The 13,458-nt window shown below is 28.4% G+C and overlaps 2 protein-coding genes across 6 annotated transcripts in view; one reads left to right on the forward strand and one right to left on the reverse strand.

Annotated features, from left to right (window-relative positions):
• Window positions 1–8,938, reverse strand: part of LOC111615192 (cytosolic carboxypeptidase 6-like) — a 141,348-nt gene extending 132,410 nt beyond the window's left edge. The window contains exon 1 of the mRNA XM_023356604.1: window positions 8,786–8,938. Within this exon, the coding sequence (XP_023212372.1) occupies window positions 8,786–8,804 (19 nt within the window). The 5' untranslated portion in view covers window positions 8,805–8,938. The remainder of the gene's footprint in view (window positions 1–8,785) is intronic.
• A 454-nt stretch (window positions 8,939–9,392) lies between these two features.
• Window positions 9,393–13,458, forward strand: part of LOC111615229 (ELAV-like protein 3) — a 46,884-nt gene continuing 42,818 nt past the window's right edge. For 2 of the 5 annotated variants that reach the window (XM_023356639.1, XM_023356663.1), the window contains exon 1: window positions 9,397–9,761. The gene's annotated coding sequence lies outside the window, so the exon portion shown is untranslated. Of the gene's footprint in view, window positions 9,762–13,458 lie in introns of all 5 variants that reach the window. The other 3 variants (XM_023356669.1, XM_023356654.1, XM_023356647.1) reach the window with 3 other exon arrangements.

Genomic DNA, 13,458 nt, shown 5'->3' on the forward strand with positions numbered 1-13,458 from the left:
GAATTAATGTATAACTGTTATATAGAATTTATATTTTTAGATTCGATTTATCAATATTCTCATTTTGATTTTTATTTAAGAGTTATAATGGAAAAAGTTTATTTTACTCGTCCACGTCATCAGATTTTACGTGTAATTAATTCGAAAATTTATTAGTGTCTCGTCTAGAAATATATTTAGCAACTTTAACTAATAAAAATGTCTATAAAAGCGTGTGTAACTTTTTTAAATATTAAATTATAGTCCTTATAATGTGATCCTTATCACTGTATAACTGATAGGATCGTAAGTATAGGTGCATTGATAAGGATCGTTCCTATCAGTATAAATTTAATTTATTGTATTAACAATTTTACACGGAATAAACAATATTAACTGTTTAATATCCATAAAAATATATAATATTTTAAAAATTAAACTGTAATAATTATTATTTTATACAGTTACATCAGTGTTAACAATTCCACAAGGAACGTGTTCAGTAAACAAGCTTTAGAAGCGATATTAACAGTATAATTAATAAATGAAAATATTTTTAGTACAGAACTTGATATATTTTTTCAAAAAAATATATCAAAAAGAACGGAAACAGTTGAGAATTTCAAGCAATCTTCAAATATTTTACTGCACGTTATACGCGTATAGGTAAGAGTTTAAATATAAATTTCTAAAATTAGTGATTTGAGGCCAAAAATTTTTCACTTTATATCAGTTTACAAAAATAATTGAACTGACTAATTTCAAATTTTGTTTTTTAATTCTTTAAATATACATCTTATGCATATGACTTTAAAGGTAGATCAATGTTTGTATACAAATGTAAGAACTTGAGCTGTTTTACTGTAATTTTTAACGACTAATATTCATCTATACATCATAAATAATTTCTATAATTAATGAAAGTTACCATTTTTAAATATGTAAATACAAATTCTAATTTTCCAATAATGTAAGGAAGATATTGAAATTTACGTTTACATTATTTAGAAAACAGTAAAATAATCCGAAGTATTTAATGCATCTAAAGTTTCGTGTGTAATGTTTTCAGCATTACTATCCTACCAGTATGAATTTCATTTAGTTCAGGAATTAATAGAAATTTATTACGACACCCTCGACACTCAACTAGGGGTTCTAACTTACCAAATTTTCGTAGTTACAAATGGCAAGATGGTTATTAAAATAACACATTTTCAGAATTATAATTTCAAATATATAAAAATTTACGCAATTTTACTTAATATCTATTGATTTATTTGATTTTTAAGTCATAATTCTTCGAGATTATCTCACTTTTTTATTGTAAATTAAAGAAGTAAATACTTCAGATTAAAATAAAGCTTCGTCGCGTGTATCAGATGACGTCATTTATGAGTAAATCTGCATAATTATAAATCGGTATAAGAAACTGTACACGAGTTCTTCGTGATGATTAACATAGTTTAAATGATAAAAATTCGATTTGAGTAGGGATCTTTGCTTATTTCAAGTGGATGGAATTAATCATTAAGTAATTTGATCCGATCATCCGTACGACGGTCTTTAGACACTTGGAAATTTGAGGTTTGCGAGACATCCGCTGTCTTCGAGAGAACAATAACAATTAGATTGAACAGAGTATTTTTGGTGCAAATTACCTCACGCACCATTACGGGAATCATCTCGTGTGTTACTGGTCGATTGTTACGTTTGCTTCTACTCATCGTCACTGGAATGAATAAAGGCCATGCCCAATTTGTATCCGTTTCTGCATATCTAAAACGTGTTCTACTACCCTTTAAGAGCTTTACGATCATTTAAAACTCGTTGAGAAAGATTATCCTCGTGTAACTCTATGTTATATTCGTTAATAACAGAGGAAAAAGTGTGAAAAACTTTAAAATTTAAAGTTTCCTTAGCTGTTACTCGCCACATCTTCGCGAGATTTTGTTATATAAATAGTAGTTTAATCGGTTTAAAAACTTTTTTAATGTCTCATTCTTTTTTTATTACAGTTTTTCCAGAAAAAAGGATAAAGTTATCGCTCTAATCTGTATACTTAATGATTAATTTATTATTATTATTATTTTATTCTCAAATGAAGTTTTTGTATGGTGATTTTTTACACATTTTCTTAATATTTCCCCTTTTTTGTCTAATAAAATCTGTAAGATTAGTAATTTTTTATATAAAATTTAGATAATAACTATCTTGTAATTACAGTATATTGATAAATATTGATAATGAGCAATTAAAATATCATAAATACCGAAGAGATATATTTAATTATATTATTTACAAAATCTATAATATTTTTATTAAATTTATAGATTTTCGGGAGTAATATACGCATATATTATATATTTTAAAAAATCTGTACAGTCAAATCTCGATACAACGCTTTGTTTCTGAAATTGTTATTAAATCGAGTGTGGCGATAAACCGAAGAATCAGAATCCCAAACATAAAAAATGGCTTATGTTACTGAGATATACACATAAATTTGAGGTTTGAAAGTTTAAAAGCCATACAATGTCGTTTACAGTGCAAAATCCTACATTTGGTAATTCAGAGATAACTAAGGATACTTACCATTTAATTGTTATGAGGAAACGTTATACGAAAGTGACGCTATACAGGAAGGCGTAATATCAAGGTTTAACTGTATACGTTCTATACATTAATCGTAAACAACCACACAATAAATTACTCAGAAATTATAGAAAAAAAATTAAGCATAATTTATTAAGGTTAAAATACATTTTCACCATTTATAACCGCTTAAAACATTGCAGTTAATTAAATTAAATGAATTTAATACAGTCTCAAAATGAGAGAAGCATATGGAATTTACATCTGTATTATAACAAATGACTTAAAAATAATAATAATATTAATAATTTTAATAAACTTATTTACAGAATTTGAAGAATGACCCCGAAGCAATTAAATAAAATTGCAACTCGGTTCGAAATTGTTTTACTTCAATGCCTTTTATAACAGTCGAATTAATCGCCAACTTGACAAGTTATATTTTGCAGTGGAGTGCTCTTATATATTTTCCTTTAAGATATTTCCAAATTTAACACAAGTTCAAACACAAATGAGAGATCGTTTCCAGATGAAAACTCCCTCCTCATCCTCATCCCCCATCCTTCAAGTTGTATACTCCATAACTAGGAACTATTCATTGTGCAATTTCTTACGCATTGCTCTTATAACGTCGAGTGAGGTATTATATTGAGGTTTAAAACTTATTTTACGTTTAAAATAAAATTTGCTGCGAATGCATTGTAAATATACTCATTGCTAACAATGAGCTTAATGGATTTAATCATCTGCACGAGTCACGAAAAAATATACTTGAGAATTTAATTGTTCAAAATTAAGGAAAATATGCATAAATGCAATAATTTTAAATATATTTTTAAAAAATTCATTATTTAAATATTATAAGAAACATATTAATAATAAGGTTTCTAATGTTTAAACAAGTATGGACGAGAGAAAACGTTGTGTATATGTATCAAAGGATTTAATTATTTACATAATTTATTTTCGTGTAAAATAATAAATTTTATATGTAAATATTGAAAGAAGATACATTAAAAAGTTTTAATTACTTTAATTTAAAAAATATTACAGGATTTAATTAGTTAAAAATTCAGGAATTTTTTAAAGTAAACTTTAAGGAAAATCCATTAAAGCATTTTTAATTATCTATAGGAAGGATATAATCAATTAAATAAATATTAAAATAAATAAATATCTACATATATTTATTAATTATATCCTTTAAACATATTTTAATATATGTAATAATTTTTAATGAGTATTTTAATCTCTTAAATATGTATTTGAAAGATTTAATTCCTGTGTTAAAGCGCATGTATATGTATATATATAAAGACTAAAATTATCTAATCGCCTATTAAAACATATGAATAGAAAAAAATATATTTATTATTCAAATAAACGAAGGTATAGAGAATGCAAACGAGGCTTTAATTAAATGTTTTTAATCAATTTATAAACGTATTGTGGCGATAGAAAGGGAGAAAATTATGTTAAATTCTTACAAAGTGAGACATTAATTAAATTATTACGGATATAAAATTAATTTTATTACTTTCTTATAAAGGTGAGAGAGATGTAAGAAGGAAAAAAAGAAAAAGTAATTTTTCAAAATATTGATTACAGTTTCATTAGTATTAAGGTTATGTAACGACGTGAATATATATAAAGTTTATTTCCTTCCATTTTTTTTAGTTTTTAGCCCAATTTGAATATCCTTTATAGGGGCATCTTTTCAATAGAAGTCGTTCAGAGAATATCTTAGCAAAGTTTCTTTGAAATGGCATCATTTGTATGAGGGCTACTGCCTCCGAGCTACTCTTCAATTTTTGTTCCTATTTTGGACAAAGATTCGAGTCAATATTGTAGGAATTTTGGTTGAGTCAAGGCAATGTTCCATCAAATCCTTTGGAAAATTTTTCACTACTTATTCATAAGTGTGTTGTTATTCATTTAGTTGGTGATGCGTAAGATAATCAATTTAAGCTAGTTAACTTTCTCCTGTCTGTCTGAAATTTCGTGAAAAATTGTATCTCTTGCTAAACGTAAATTAAAATCGCTTCTGCTGCAAGAACTTTACAACTTTTTTTTTATAAAAAAAGGGGGTACGCGCAGAGGTTATATTATATTAAAAAATAAATTTTCTATACGTTAAAAAATACTTTTAAAAAATTATAAAAATGATTGATTCGCGGTTATATAATCGTACACGTGTACTAAATTATTCATGAGATTAACATCTAAGATTCGTGTACACAATTAATAGACATTTTTAAAAGTTTTTTCCACTCGTTATTTTCGTCAAATGGATATAAATTAATCATAAAAATGTAGGAAAAAAATATATTTAAATGTTTTTTTAGTGATTCGTATATATGTTTACATATACATGTTGATATAAATTATGTATACATGCTCACGTTATGAGTGGAAACGAAATTAATTAACCAGGAGTGTTTTTTTCCTTTGTTTTTTTCGCGTGAATGTTACTAAACATTGTTGAAAGAAAAGCCCACGTTAACAAAACATATTGTCTGATGAACATATACAAAAATATACATAGAAATATAAATATGCATCTTCAGCCTTTACGATCTTCTCTTTGTTATAAATTTACCAATCAGAAATTGCTTCTCACACGTTTATATTTCCTTTAATTTATGCAATTTTTTAAAATAATTAAGCATAAAAACACCGGAAAAAAGGTTTATTATGACTAAATATAAAACCTAAAAATATATTTACGTATAATGTATGCATCGTATACGTGTATAACGATATAAATATTATATACAGAGGTAAAAGATGTTGAGTTATATATTGAAATCTATGATTTAAAAACATTGAAGGGGAGTTTATTATGAATAAATGTAGAAACTAAAATACAAGGAAAAGTTAAATTTGTGTATATATAATTTATAGAATAACACATACAAACACTTACTGCAGGTGTGTATAATAATAGATATTGAAAAAATGAGCTTATTTAGTGTTTGTTTATGTAATATTTTACCATTTTTTACCCCTTAAACGTTAAAAAAAATGTTAAATCTTATACACAAACAGTAGTACATAACGCAAAAATATGTTAAACTCATTCATTGTTAATAATATTACTTATATCTTTATATAAATTATAACTGTGTTTTCAGATATGTGCAGTTTCATATAAAAGGCATATTCAAATAACTTCATCAGCATAAATTTCGTGTACATTGTAAAGTTTGTGTACTTGTAAAAGCAGCGAGGAAAATGTATGCAAATGAAATTTCATTCATTATTCTATAAAGTTAACTAGAATATAAACTGGACAAGGGAATGAGATTGAGAAGAAGGGGGAATTTTTTATATGTATTATATGTGTATGTGTGTGTGTGTGTTTGTGTTTTTTTTTTTACATCAGCTTTGTGTGGCCGTGAAAGATGTCACGTGATCGTGCCATTGTAAGTAGTCATGGGTAAAAACAGCAGGCAAGCGATGTTCATTCAATTCATCGCTTCGCTTATTATAAACGGAAAAAACTTCCGTTTATAAAAATTACTCTGTATAATGTCCGTTATATTTATTTTCTCGTTTAAACGTATAAAATAAATAAAAGTTTTTAAAGTTTTTTTCCCGTTTTTATTAGTATATATAAAGACTAAAATTATCTAATCGCCTATTAAAACATATGAATAGAAAAAAATATATTTATTATTCAAATAAACGAAGGTATAGAGAATGCAAACGAGGCTTTAATTAAATGTTTTTAATCAATTTATAAACGTATTGTGGCGATAGAAAGGGAGAAAATTATGTTAAATTCTTACAAAGTGAGACATTAATTAAATTATTACGGATATAAAATTAATTTTATTACTTTCTTATAAAGGTGAGAGAGATGTAAGAAGGAAAAAAAGAAAAAGTAATTTTTCAAAATATTGATTACAGTTTCATTAGTATTAAGGTTATGTAACGACGTGAATATATATAAAGTTTATTTCCTTCCATTTTTTTTAGTTTTTAGCCCAATTTGAATATCCTTTATAGGGGCATCTTTTCAATAGAAGTCGTTCAGAGAATATCTTAGCAAAGTTTCTTTGAAATGGCATCATTTGTATGAGGGCTACTGCCTCCGAGCTACTCTTCAATTTTTGTTCCTATTTTGGACAAAGATTCGAGTCAATATTGTAGGAATTTTGGTTGAGTCAAGGCAATGTTCCATCAAATCCTTTGGAAAATTTTTCACTACTTATTCATAAGTGTGTTGTTATTCATTTAGTTGGTGATGCGTAAGATAATCAATTTAAGCTAGTTAACTTTCTCCTGTCTGTCTGAAATTTCGTGAAAAATTGTATCTCTTGCTAAACGTAAATTAAAATCGCTTCTGCTGCAAGAACTTTACAACTTTTTTTTTATAAAAAAAGGGGGTACGCGCAGAGGTTATATTATATTAAAAAATAAATTTTCTATACGTTAAAAAATACTTTTAAAAAATTATAAAAATGATTGATTCGCGGTTATATAATCGTACACGTGTACTAAATTATTCATGAGATTAACATCTAAGATTCGTGTACACAATTAATAGACATTTTTAAAAGTTTTTTCCACTCGTTATTTTCGTCAAATGGATATAAATTAATCATAAAAATGTAGGAAAAAAATATATTTAAATGTTTTTTTAGTGATTCGTATATATGTTTACATATACATGTTGATATAAATTATGTATACATGCTCACGTTATGAGTGGAAACGAAATTAATTAACCAGGAGTGTTTTTTTCCTTTGTTTTTTTCGCGTGAATGTTACTAAACATTGTTGAAAGAAAAGCCCACGTTAACAAAACATATTGTCTGATGAACATATACAAAAATATACATAGAAATATAAATATGCATCTTCAGCCTTTACGATCTTCTCTTTGTTATAAATTTACCAATCAGAAATTGCTTCTCACACGTTTATATTTCCTTTAATTTATGCAATTTTTTAAAATAATTAAGCATAAAAACACCGGAAAAAAGGTTTATTATGACTAAATATAAAACCTAAAAATATATTTACGTATAATGTATGCATCGTATACGTGTATAACGATATAAATATTATATACAGAGGTAAAAGATGTTGAGTTATATATTGAAATCTATGATTTAAAAACATTGAAGGGGAGTTTATTATGAATAAATGTAGAAACTAAAATACAAGGAAAAGTTAAATTTGTGTATATATAATTTATAGAATAACACATACAAACACTTACTGCAGGTGTGTATAATAATAGATATTGAAAAAATGAGCTTATTTAGTGTTTGTTTATGTAATATTTTACCATTTTTTACCCCTTAAACGTTAAAAAAAATGTTAAATCTTATACACAAACAGTAGTACATAACGCAAAAATATGTTAAACTCATTCATTGTTAATAATATTACTTATATCTTTATATAAATTATAACTGTGTTTTCAGATATGTGCAGTTTCATATAAAAGGCATATTCAAATAACTTCATCAGCATAAATTTCGTGTACATTGTAAAGTTTGTGTACTTGTAAAAGCAGCGAGGAAAATGTATGCAAATGAAATTTCATTCATTATTCTATAAAGTTAACTAGAATATAAACTGGACAAGGGAATGAGATTGAGAAGAAGGGGGAATTTTTTATATGTATTATATGTGTATGTGTGTGTGTGTGTTTGTGTTTTTTTTTTTACATCATGCTTTGTGTGGCCGTGAAAGATGTCACGTGATCGTGCCATTGTAAGTAGTCATGGGTAAAAACAGCAGGCAAGCGATGTTCATTCAATTCATCGCTTCGCTTATTATAAACGGAAAAAACTTCCGTTTATAAAAATTACTCTGTATAATGTCCGTTATATTTATTTTCTCGTTTAAACGTATAAAATAAATAAAAGTTTTTAAAGTTTTTTTCCCGTTTTTATTAGTAAAAGAATAGTAAATAAATAAATAAAAAATGTAAGGACAATGGAAAGGGTTGATGTAATTTTCTGACGAATTTTTCAATAAGTGTAGTTTGTTATAATTGAATGTATTTTAAAATCGGTGCGAGAATGGAAATGGGATACGGTGGATGCTGGGAAAACATTTTCCGCTTTTCGTTTAATTAAACAAGTTTTAAACATCAATATGTAATTATATAAACGTCAAATGAGACTAATTATCTTAATATCTAGAAAAATATTTCGAGAAGTTCTTTTCCTAGAAAAATTCTAGATAAACTAACCTGACGCTTCATCGGCCATATTGAATCGGATAAGCTTGTTAAATATAATAATTCTCACTTAATATCATTAAAATACTTTTCCCCTTAAAGCTTTCTTTCCATCCGAACCGAGATAACGCGAGAACCTTACCAGTTCTCGTCCGCCATTATACCTTCCCTCCTGGACGAATGGTGCTGTCACCTACCGGACGCCATTTCCTATTTTAAAAATCCCACTATCTTAAAAACTAAGAAAAAACGACAAGGAACCGAGTAGAAAATAACAATAAGAAGTTGGCTTAAAATTAAATGTTATCGGCTTAAAAATTAACTAAGTGTTTACAAAATGACAACGACTGTTAGCAGACGCCATTTCTCCGATCCTCTGGGTCAGACGCGTCACACCTTAATCGATATGTTCCGCCGCCGATGTAGTTCCGTTACAGTCGGCGAATTTACTCGAGACGATTAAAACTTGTTGTAATTATTAAAGTTTCGAAAGATCGGACGTTATTTTACGATGTTTCGAATATATTTCCGCCCTGTATATAACTATTATGGCTAGCAACTAGTTTTATTGCACGGGACGGCGGATGCGTTTGATCATAATGAGCTGTGGTGTGGCGACGGATTTATCGCATCTATTGTAGACCTTAGGTCGACATTTAGTTCAACACGTGGCGAAAGAAAGGTTGTGTTGAGTTATATTATAGACAAGTTGAGCTGCTATCGTTTCTTTCTTCTGTTTTTCCATTCTGTTTCAACACAATCGACATCTTTTTACTAAATCTGCTTTAATAAGTCAACTGTAGCCGTCCTACTTTGTTATTACAAATTCGTAGGAAAAATCTGCTTCGGTATTCTCTCCTATTACATTCTTAGTTTTCACTTTCCAAGGACTTAACCATACAATCATCACGCACATAGAACGACACCACATCGATAAGCCGAAGACGACTTACAAACGGGTTCTGCTTTAACTTCCACAACGAATAAGGTGAGTGTGCCGGAGTCTGCCTCTTTAACAGACAATGGCTGACGCTTTCCACTTGGGTTTGTGGATTAACATTAATCTAACGGTTACTGTCAAGTCTGCTATATGCGCTGTAATGCCTTTTCCTTTGTGTATCTATCTATCTAACTAATATTTTGTTTTTTCCTCCGATATATGCATATATCAATTTTAATCTTTGCATGGTTTTATGTATATTTATCTATATATGTACCTAATTTTTGTATCATTTCTAGTTACGATCGTCTTACCGTTATGTAGCTAATTATTATTATTTTTTACTGTGTCATACCGCTGTTAATATCCTTAAAAATAAGCTATATTTCATACCGTAAATGTAATTAGTTTATTGGAGTTTTTGTGTCGCCGGTCATGTAGTGGAGGTTTTTCTCTATGTGTTTTTATGGTGAGGATGAAAATTTAAGCCAAATTTCTCACACACCTGCAGGCTCGTCATATAAACCAATCTTTGGTCGACTAATGCATTATAGATAATGCGTTTGAAGAGATTAAGGAATCCCACAGGGACGTTGACTTTGTTGGAACATGCAACTATTTCTTTGTTAGAATTCTAATTTTTTTCCCGGTAAAGTTAGGTAAAAAATAGAATTATCGTTACCTTGTTATATTTTATGAAGATTATATTTTGGACGAGGAATTTATAAAATGGATAGGAATTATGTCTACTCTTCTGTGATGATGTGGCTTAGTCTGGCGTATTTTATCATTAGTCACTAATTGATCCGCATGTATAGATTTTATCCGTAAGGATAATTGTGTTGGAAAAATCGTTTCCTCCATTTAAAACTATTAAATTCCAGTTTTTAAATGCGCAAACGTCGAGATAATTCTCTTGTTGTTGTTGTTGTTGTTTTTGTATGTTGTCATAGAGCGAATGAGAGAGAGAGAGAGCGAGTGTGAGAGAGAGAGAATCCATCTTGTTTTCTTCCTGCAACATTTTGTTTTCATAATTACGAATAAAGCTTTTAGTCATTTATTGTAACGTTTTTATAACTTATTTAATGGCGACATACAATCCATCATCAAAACAAAAATAGATCTTTGGCATTATGATCCACATCGTTAAGTTCCTAATTAATTAATCACTTAGAAAAGTCACTGTGTGTCGACGGAAATATCTTTGATACCTAAACTAATTGTGAGTATTAAGCATTAAAATAACTGAGTATAAAATGACAATTTGATTAACATTTTTACAATTTTTTTCTATTCCTCGGAAGAAAAACGATTAAATCAATTTAATTAATTTTTTTTAGCTAGGGAAAAAATTATCTATANAAACGTGTAATTAACATTTTTTCCGCTAGAGTAGAAGTAAAGATTGGAAAAGAAAGAGGAAAGAAAAAAAGGTCAATTTTCTGCTCTAGCAAAAACAAAGAGAAAATTTACTTAATAAGTCGAGTAAAAATATAAATTATTATATATTTTTTTTGCAGAAAATTAAGCATATTTTTGTGATTCGAGAAATGCAATCGGATAGTTTAATTAGGAGCGAATCTGTTGGAATTAATAAAACTGGTGTTTCGATTCACCCCTGGTCGCTGTTAAAGTGGAAACATAACGAGTGTGACGTGTGTGGTAGTCTAGAAAGGGAACTTTTATTCGAAGATTGTCTACATACGCCTAAATGTGACTCTCCGGAAGAGGTTAATAAACAAAAAGTAAGTTTAATTTTTTTTTCATGTTGTCATTTAATTAAGTAATTCGATTATAAAGGGAAGAGATTAGATTTTTTGTGTTGTTATTATTTTTTTAAAATTGTGTTTATTAAAAATTATTCATATTTTAAACACATTACACCTCGTATCATGTTGACATTTTCATAAGAATTTTAATAGACATTCGAAAAAGAATTCGATGCCCGAAGCGAATAATTCTGTCTGGTTATTAAATTACGTCAGTCTTATCCAAGTCTCCATGTTCTGTGAAGGTAGAGACAATGCAAAAGCTAACAACAAGGCACCGAGTTATGAATCATTAAAAGAATCACGAATGTTGTTTCAATTGGAAGTTTAATATTTAAAAATATAAGAATCGATTATTTTTAAATATATTATAAACTTTAAAAATTAGATATAAATATATTTTTTGTGGAGGAAAATTAAAAAAAAAAAATAAAATAGCAAGAGATTTCTGATGAAGAGCGCTCAGTTTCTTTCTTCTCTTACTATATTTTTCTATAAAAATTTGTTATATTTTAATGTTAAGGTAAGGTTAGATTAAAAGAAGAATTTGTGTTTTCTTCATCTCATTACGTTTTAAAAGTAATTTTTGTTTATTCAATTTTCTAATCAAAATCTCGGGTTTGTTTGTTTAGTAAATGTGTAGAAAATCCTTTGATAAACTGAAAATTTATATAAAGGGGTAACGATATATAACGTTTAAATGATTTATTATTAATTAGTTTATATCAATTATTTTCGTAATAATTATGTATTTATATGAAGAGAATTTTAATTATCTTTATTTACGAGTTATTTGTTCGACAATCGAAAACAATTTTCTATTGATATTCTACGCTCGGTTTATCCCTGATGGAAAAGAAAATTCTCTTGTGATCCCGAAGAATATATATATATATATATATTTATTCCTATATAAAAAAGAAGAAAAGTTTGGACAGAAATCGTTTCCAGGACTGTGCCTTTAGGTCTCCTAAAAACTTCTTTATTCCTCTACGATTCTTTAAGCAATCACTTGTCATGCGCCCTCAGGATAGAGGAAAAGGAGTCCAACCAGCTGGTCCTTTTCCCAACTTTCCCGAAATGCAATATTCCAGTTTTGAAGATGGAACAGCTGTGATAAAAAAAAAGGAGAGAAGATTCTTATTCTCGGTTCACGTGTAAGTCTAAGATAGAAGAGTGGGATATCTGAATGAAACTGAATACAGTTAGAATAACTGGAAATAGTTGGTTGGATATGCCACTGTGTATATATCTATATATATTTTTATATACTTGTGTCAAGATTCTTCACATCGACATTTCTGATATGAATTTCTCATGGGATACAAACAGGATATATTGTTGAAAACAACCAACAGCATCTAACATTCAAGAGTTTTTTCCCCCTACATATTTTTCTTTGTAACTTTTTCTTTTGTATTTTATGTACTACAATTAAGGATTTTTAAGTTCAAGGGTATCGAGAGAAATCACGTATTTTAAACTATATAACATTACGTGATCCAGCAGATATATTTATTATATATAACGTTTTATGACCGAATTTGTAATATAGTGCTTGTCAGACGTGTCCGACTCTTGAGAATTTTCGCGTCGATGTCACATCATAGAAGATTAGATCACACGTGAGGTACACGACGTTTGCAACGTAATTGAAAAGAGTGGGGAGGAAAGAGCTTCGACCGAAAAAAAAAGAAAAAAATATGTACATCTCATCGTTCCTACGATATTTTTCCTACTTTAGACACTGGCTAACGATCTTATATTCGTCCCTTATCCTCGTACACTCATCCACCCCTCGAAATTCGTCAATGGATAAGTCGGGAAGGGGTGTAATAGTATAGGGTGGGATGGTAGAGAAGATAAACGAGATTGCGTAGCGCCTGTAAATGAGCTTTTCGCGTTGAACACACGGGATGTGATGGATAATCAACTGAACAGGGTATCCCGATGTTGTCGTTTTGTGCTAGTCGAGT

The sequence above is a fragment of the Centruroides sculpturatus genome, unplaced genomic scaffold, assembly GCF_000671375.1.
Source record: "Centruroides sculpturatus isolate CEXI.00-Female unplaced genomic scaffold, Cexi_2.0 scaffold167, whole genome shotgun sequence".
Taxonomy (NCBI): domain Eukaryota; kingdom Metazoa; phylum Arthropoda; class Arachnida; order Scorpiones; family Buthidae; genus Centruroides; species Centruroides sculpturatus.